The 8,304-nt window shown below is 40.4% G+C and overlaps 1 protein-coding gene across 1 annotated transcript; it reads left to right on the top strand.

Moving 5' to 3' along the window:
- Window positions 1–1,332: 1,332 nt before the first annotated feature.
- On the top strand, window positions 1,333–4,055 carry LOC104605387 (S-adenosylmethionine decarboxylase proenzyme-like). The gene is made up of 3 exons (XM_010270130.3): window positions 1,333–1,563; window positions 2,098–2,246; window positions 2,371–4,055. The coding sequence occupies exon 3, from the start codon at window positions 2,569–2,571 to the stop codon at window positions 3,739–3,741; it is 1,173 nt and encodes a 390-aa protein (XP_010268432.1). The 5' UTR covers window positions 1,333–1,563; window positions 2,098–2,246; window positions 2,371–2,568; the 3' UTR covers window positions 3,742–4,055.
- The last annotated feature ends 4,249 nt before the right edge of the window (window positions 4,056–8,304 follow it).

The following is an 8,304-nucleotide window of genomic DNA, read 5'->3' as shown; positions in this document are numbered from 1 at the left end:
ACCGGATTGACACGTTTAAAAATTTTGAGTACTGAATTATCGCATTTTAAAATTCGAGGATCAAAATGACACTAATCCCAAATTACAGGATACTAATCGAAAATTTTCCCTAAACTTTTTACAGATTGTGCCTCTACTGAAACTCTCAACGGATTCCCTTTTCAAAACCTAATCCTCTCCAACCCTACCCTCCCCGCATTTGAGGGTGGGGCGAGTATGGTCCATAACCTATATAAATACAAGCAAAATAACACGAAAAAACATTAATGTTCCGATTAGAATTGTCAATGGGTTGGGTCCTATCCAATGGAACTGATGGACTCAGACCAATTGGACCGGTTCTGGTTCCAATTAGAATTGTCAATGGGTTGGTTCCTAATAAGCAAAATGGACCTAGAACTTATCCCAATGCATTAATTCTGGTTCTTAATAAATTATTCCAATTATTTTGGGTAGAAATCAGGTCCACTATGTCCCAAACCAATTTGGACCCGACTCAAGCGTCTATATATATAATATAAAACATAATGAGCCTTTACCTTTCCTTCGTTTCTTCTACAAAAGTCAAAGGAGCTGCCTGAACTATACAACCAGTGAACCATAATATCATTGTCTCAGGAGTCGAACTGGTTTTGGTTGTTCTAAAAGCGGATCAAAACCCGAATAAACCGTACATTTACCAAGAAACCCTTTGTCTAAAATTTGTGTTTCATTCTCATGGTATACTTTATACTTAACAGTATTATCACATTATCATCTCCAGATGTATCAATTTGAAAAATAAACATGTTTATTACCAAATTGTAGCTTTTTTTTATTAAAATCAAATTGTAGCTTATAACTTATAAATAAAACTGCTAAGTGCTTTATCGGGTCCTGATAATGGGCTCTTTTTGATTGACCAAACGGGTTGATCCATTATTCAATAGGAAGTTAGGAACCCAATTTTGTTCATTCCAAATTCCCAATGTTTTCAACGGTGGTGCCCTTTGGACTCTTTCAAAGGTTGAGAAATTGATTCGGTTCCTAGAATTAGGGTGATGACTAAGGAAACTACTAGAGTTCTAGACCCAGCGTGATAGCTAATGCTGATTTACTCAAATTAGGGTTAGGGTTAAGGAAATCTAGGGTTTATGGAACAGCTTAAGAGTTGGGGAGAGAGAAAGAGGGGGGAGGGTACTGACTATAAATAGAAGATAGAGAGAGGGGCCAGGGCCCAGTGGCCAAGAGTGGGACCCCTTATACACCGAACCAGACGTGCCATACGACTGAGAAGGGCTCCGCCACGTGGGCTCGACGACTCATCTCGAATCCCTCATCTCTCGATCTGTTATCTTGAGGCGTCACGCCCTCTCTCCCCCTATAAATAAGCTACTCCGTTCCCTTCTCCGTCTCGTAACACAGCTTCTCGACTTCTTGTTGCTCATTGTTATTGTTTCCCTCTTTCAAAGGTCTTCTTTTTCTTCTCCATTTCCATCGATTTATTTGCTTCCTCCTCAACAATCCACCAGGGGCAGTCTTCAAAAGTTCTCGTGCTCCTTTCTGGATTCCTTTTCTTGTAGCGTAAGTTCTGGTTTTTGATCTCTTTTGTTATTATAAAGCTTGGGTTTATTATCTGGGTTTTTGTTCTCATATGTTCTTGATTCATACAAAGGCATATTCTTTGCAGAGCCTACTTGTAGTGCATTCTTTCCTCTGCATGTTTGATTTCGAGATTCTTTGTTAGCATATTGTTGGGTTTATTATCTTTTGCGTTGCCGATTTCTTCTTCTCTTGATTTTACTTAAGAGGGTTCTGTTGTGGTTCGATTTCTTCCTCGGTCGTTTATTTTTTACTTATTTATTCTCTTTTCTTTCTTAAACATTGGATTTCTCTTTCTGCGTCTGTTTCTTTTAATTTCTTCGATTTGGGTTTCTTTTCTTTACATGACTGATTCATTACATTCGAATCTTAAGATCGGTTTTTAACTTCGTTCTGCGATTTCATGTAGATAGATTACCTATCGTTTCTTGGTTCAACAACGTTTTCAATGGTAAAAATTTCAACTTGCAAATCGTCTCAGCAAACCAATAAATCTGTGCTTTGGTCCCGTTGCAGGAAGCGTGAATGTTTTAATGGAGTCTAAAGGTGGCAAGAAGAAGTCTAGTAGTAGTTCCTTGCAATACGAAGTACCCCTTGGCTACAGCATTGAAGATGTTCGACCTCACGGTGGAATTGAGAAGTTCCGATCTGCTGCATACTCCAACGTAAGATCACCCAGAAGAAAAATGATTGGTTTAATCTGTCATTCCCTTGCTTCTTCATTGTTTTTGATATGTTCTACATGTTTCAATCTTTAATGCTCTGGTTTCTCTTCTTTGATTTTCGCAGTGCGTGAGGAAGCCATCCTGATATACCCTCCAAATGCCTTCTTCGGTAGAGTAGGATTTCTATTAAATTTCTTTTTCAATTCTTGGAATAAGCAAAACTCTCTGGATAGCTGTTCGTTGACAACGGAAGAACGATTCTCAAACTCGTCTCTCCATTACCTCTTCTTCAACTGATATTGAGATCTTCATTGAAGCCACCATGGCCGTTGTACTGGGTGACACCAATACCCAGCCCCCACAATCTTCTGCAATCGGTTTTGAAGGCTTCGAGAAACGGCTCGAGATTACCTTTACTGAAGCACCCGTTTTCGTCGACCCGCAGGGACTCGGCCTCCGAGCTCTGACTCGGGCCCAACTCGACTCCATCCTGGAGCCAGCGAGGTGCACTATTGTAGATCAGCTCTCCAACTCAGAATTCGACTCGTATGTTCTCTCCGAGTCAAGCCTTTTTGTGTACCCTCTCAAGATTATCCTCAAGACCTGCGGGACGACGAAGCTGCTTTTATCAATTCCACCGATTCTCGAACTCGCCAACTCGCTCACGCTCTCGGTGTACTCGGTGAAATATTCCCGCGGGAGCTTTATTTTCCCAAATGCCCAACCTGCCCCTCACACCAGTTTCTCTGAGGAAGTCGCTGTGCTCAATGGTTTCTTCGGCAATCTCCCTTCCGGTGGGCAGGCCTACGTGACCGGCGATCCGGCAGTTCCGAATCGCAACTGGCATGTTTACGCGGCGTCTCAGAAGCCACCGATGTCATCAATGAACGATCAGACGGCCGCTGTTACTCTCGAGATGTGCATGACTGGCTTAGACAGGGAATGCGCATCAGTTTTCTTCAAAAAATCGGAGGACTACACGGCGAAGGAAATGACAAAACTCGCCGGAATATCGGATATTCTCCCGTCGCACGAGATATGCGATTTCGACTTCGACCCCTGCGGGTACTCGATGAATGCAATCGACGGTGGAGCTTATTCTACAATCCACGTCACGCCGGAGGACGGGTTCAGCTATGCGAGCTACGAGGCGATGGGATTGGACCCCGGTTCAGTGGGGCTCGAGCCGCTTCTGAGAAGGGTGCTGAGGTGCTTCAGACCGGCCCAGTTCTCGATTGCAGTGACGCATTTTGGTGGTGGGGCTGAAGAATGGGGAGATGACGTGAGCGTGGAAGGGTACAGGTGCGAGAATGTGGTGAAGCAGGAGATGCCCGGAGGGGGGTGCGTACTGTACCGGTGTTTCACGGGGGCTGAGAAGGGGTGCGTACTGTTTTCGTCCTCTCCGAAATCTATTCTGCATTGCTGGGAAGACGTTGTAGCAGAGGAGGAAATGGAGAGCGTGGTTGCTTGTCACTGCGTTTCTTCTTTAGCCTAGCGAATAGTAGTAGTATTGTGTTTGAGTGGTGTCAGCCAGCCCAGTTAGCGGCTCTGTTCAGTCGGGTCGGGTCTGATTCTGTTTTTCTTGAGAGAGAGAGAGGTGTTTTGTTGTGGTCGTGCATCCTAGTTTTGAACTGAATAAGCTTGGGCCAGTGTTGGCTTAATTTAGAAGCACTGTCTGTTTTTATTATTTTTGTTTGGTCAGAACTCAGAAGCAGAGTGTGGTGTGTCTTCTTGTGCCTGGTGTTTGGTACTGTTTTTGTGTTTTCATAAAGTTAAATATTATGAAATTGGAGTGGTTTATTGTAAAAAGAATTTTTAATAAGTCGTTTATGATTAATGAATCATGAATGAGTGGTGGTTACTGGTAACATAAATGATTGGCGTTTAGGGATTTATGATTGAGATTGTATGATGATGGATGGAATGGACAGGTCGGGTCCCACTTGGCCAATGGGGGTGGGGGTGAGGAATGATGGACGGTGGAGGATGGAAGATTCTCTCTTTTGTGCATTTTGCTCTTTAATTTAGCGATGCACAGCGAATCTGCTTTTTTTGGGGGGGCTTTCATTGGGGGAGAATTTCTTTTTTGGGTCTCTGTACTGTGGTGTGGGCCTGTGGGGTGGGCTGCTGCTGGGTGTTCAGCTGCACTGCAGAAAACAGAGTCTGAGAGTGAGGAAGGCTGGCTTTGTGGCTTTGTCCCTGTAAAGCCAGTTCTTGGGCTAAAAGCTCGTACCGCGAGCACAACCGTGTCAGTTGGCCTTAGAGAACCAATAGTAGTTGTGTGACAGCATCAGTATGTCAGGCCTGTTTGGTAATTTGTACAGAAGGCACATGCGGCATGGTCTGAGCCCTGCTTTAATACCGGACCACCCAGATGAATGAGAGAAAGAGAGAGGAGTTTCATTCTGATTTCTGCATTATTTGTTCAAAATTGTTCAGGGCTTCAATTTTTTTTTTTTTTAAATACTAAAAATAAGCTTAATTTCAGTTACCAAAAGGTCCAAAACCTCGGATAATGCGCTTTGCATGCTTGGAATACAAGTGTGAGCTGAAAGATTCAGCTAAGCTTTTGCCAATAAGCTATTCAAAGAGGCCATAGCAGTAGCCAGATAGCCCTTCAAAGAACTAACTGGCAGCTGATTGGGCTCTCCGAATTTTCATACAAAGTAGCTCATAGGCTGTTCATGTGAGGCCCACATTCTAAATAAGCAGGAAGCTACGGTGCAGTCGGTGCTTCCGCCATTGAGGGCGTTGCAGGGTGGGTTCCACCCAAACAACAGAAACCCTAAACAGCCCAAAATGACGGTCTGAAGTTAGAAATATGGCCTTTCACTGAAGCTTTTTTTTGGTGTCCTCCAAGCAGCTCAGTGAAAGCATATCTCAACCAATTAGGGATGGAACTTCGGTCAGGTTGGTTAAGAAATTGTTAATTTATTTTTTGGTAAATGGAGAGAAAGAACAGGGCTACACAAGCCTGGGGAAGCCCTTCCCCAACAGTCACAAAAGCATAAATTTTCTTGTCACTAGCTGAATGGCTTCCAATTTCCAAAGCTGCCCCCTTACACCTCTCAAGAAGTTGTTAAACTTTTAATGAGCCTTAAGCCCACTAGCAGTTCTACCACCCTTCAACCCTCCCAAACGGGCCCATGATCGTCAAGCCAAGCTCTGGATAAGCCCATCCATCCATCATCAAAGTACCAATGCATATAGGTCATGGCCCAGGCAAATTAGGGAAAAGTCACTAAACGCCTAAGCACAGTCCTGGGTGGAATAGCTTGAGAGTTAACTTCGTCTATGGTTAAAATTCTATTCCAAAGAATCTATGGGCACTTGAGATGACCCCATTTTAGTGTAGCCCATTTGAAACACGAATTAGTGTTGGGTTTGAAATTCAAGCTCCCCCAAATGCAAATCACTCAAGGGTGGGTGTAAAACAAACCAGACTTGACCTTATGGGTCTTGCTTGAAGGTAGGGAAACCTTTACAAACCTTGTATAGGTCTTCTTGCTTTTCCTTTCCTTTCCCTATTTTTTCCTTCAAACCAAACACAACCTTAGATCTTGCAGAACTTGAATTCGATTCTCTGGATCTTGTGAGTAGTGATCTCAATTTTAACCCTCAATCCTCTTCATCTCTGGCTCTCTGTTCAACGGCTACATTCTCACAGGTTGCGTCACTAGAGAAAGCAATGTATTCCTAATTCTATTTCCTTCCATTTGGTTGCTTAGTCTCAGTTTGGAAGAGTAGAGTGCAAAACTTTGTATTTTGTAATCTTTTGTTTGTACTTGTATTTTTTCCAAACTAAGCCTTACATTTGAGTTGGTGTTCAATTTTTGTTTTCCTTTTTTTTTTTTTTGGGGGGGGTGGATCATGGTTTTGGTTTTAGAAGAAAACAAGCAGCAATATACATTGAATTAAATCAAATAGAATAATTCAAAACTAGAAGAAGAAGAAGAAGAGAAGGAGAGGGAGACGAGAGTATGGTAAGTCCCTCTCCAGCCTCAAATCGATTTTATTAGTTCTAATAAGAATAAATGATAAAATTATATAAATGCGATAATGAGATCGGCTTCAGTCAGTGCAACACTGTTCAAACAACCTTGCATTGGGAATATCTCCATACTTGTGTGTTTTACTTCATGGGAAGATATTCCCAATCCAAGGCTATACAGGTTGTTGGAACGGACCTTGCACTGACTGAATCCGGTTTCTGGGATAACGGCTTATAAACATAGATAAAAAGGCAAATAGGCCCATTAATATAAAACATAACAAATAAATTAAGATGCATCCGGCACAATATCTCTGTAGTTTTGAAGCCACTGAAGATTTATAGGCTGCCTTCATCCATAGTTATGTCCTACTTTAGTTTTAGATTATTTGAAGATTTGGTAACTCATCGTTACAAATGCATAATTTCAAATCAGTTGAGGGAACATGGATCTGAATATTATTCATGCATGGTTTATTTCTTCTTGATCATGCGAGGAATTTAAATTCTATCTACACTTTTAATGATGTCCTTTGCTGAATATATTTACTCCATTATCCTCCACCTGAAATTAGAAGCAGTTGTTTGCAGAAACAACCAAGTGGGAAAATCAAAATTATGAAATGCCTTGCACACCAAAAGAATAAATTCCCTTGTCACATGCTTCTGTGGATGTAGGATTAAGACTATGATTTGTTACTTTATTTCTATTAAATTTTCTGTCGAACCGAACAATCCATAATGGTTAAATATTAAGTAAAGTTATGACTTTGTTTAGTTGGCTCGTTTCTTTGGCTAGGTGGTTTTGGTTCAATTTGAACCTGTAAGGAGAAAGAAGGTAAAGGAAAAGAGAAGACTTTGTTTGTCTTCCCAAGTCTTTAACTGAATAGAACTGTCTAAATCACATGAAAGTATTTCCATTGTAGCTTGGCTAAACCATATATAGGGATGATCAACTTAGAAACCTAGGGGGTGATAATTTTTTCTACAACTTTTATAAATTGATTTACATATTTTTTATATTTTTATTGTTTAATTTAAGACATCACAAATTGATTTGTTTAACCTAGAGAGAAATGCAGTTAGAAATTATTTTTATAATGTTGATTTTTATTCATTATTTTTATGTTGTGGTCATATTAGACTACTCAACTCATCACCAACTCACAAGAGTTTAACACCAAATTGCTTGCCTGCAAAAATCTATTAACTCTAACTCAGGAAATGTGGACACTTGTTTTTGTTTAATACTAAACATATCTAATACTAGGGATGTTTCCGGAATTTAATATATTTTTAATCTTTTTATATTCTATATATTGTTTATTTTTATTTTTAATTATGATATCATGTATTAACACTTTCACTTGAATAGCTAAACTATGAAACAATCACCTTGTTAGCATAGATGTAGTAAATAACCACAAAGCCTATATCCTCTCCCAAGCACACCACCTGAGATTTTTCCACTACACCAACTAGACTTCCGGGTGCTAACAAGATAAATCTTTTATAATTGGACTTGTGGATGTCGATAATACCTTTACAGCAATTGGACTTGTGAGTGCCAACAAGACATGTTATCAGATAGACTTGCAAGTGTTATCCAGAACTTTTATTATTAGCAAATGAAGCAAAATGAAACAATTGTGAGGGTATTTGGTTCGGCTTACATTTATTCATTAAATGTTTATTGAGGGTGCCAAATAGGCACCACTTCAACATTTTCTCTCTCTTGCTCTTCAGCATGCATCGAAAATGAAAAAAGTCAGCTTTGGTTTATGTGCATGCCAGCCATTTGTGAAAATTATTTTTTAAAGCTTCCACAAACGGCCAGGTGCTTTTTCACTGTTATGCTGATGTGGCGCCTAATTGTCATAAACGGTTGTGATTATTGCATTTTTTTTGTTTTATCAGTAAATAAAGTACAAACGTTTATTCAATAAACATAAACGGAACCAAACACATACTTGGTTTCACCGTTTATCAAATAAATAGTAAAAAACCAAAACGCTTTGATTTTTGTGCATGGGGCATTTGGGAAAACGTCAAATTCCTGTTTCCCCC

The sequence above is a fragment of the Nelumbo nucifera genome, chromosome 8 (assembly GCF_055504915.1).
Source record: "Nelumbo nucifera cultivar China Antique chromosome 8, China Antique-T2T, whole genome shotgun sequence".
Lineage (NCBI taxonomy): Eukaryota > Viridiplantae > Streptophyta > Magnoliopsida > Proteales > Nelumbonaceae > Nelumbo > Nelumbo nucifera.
Note: the sequence above shows the minus strand (reverse complement) of the source record. Positions and strands in the feature narration are given on the sequence as shown.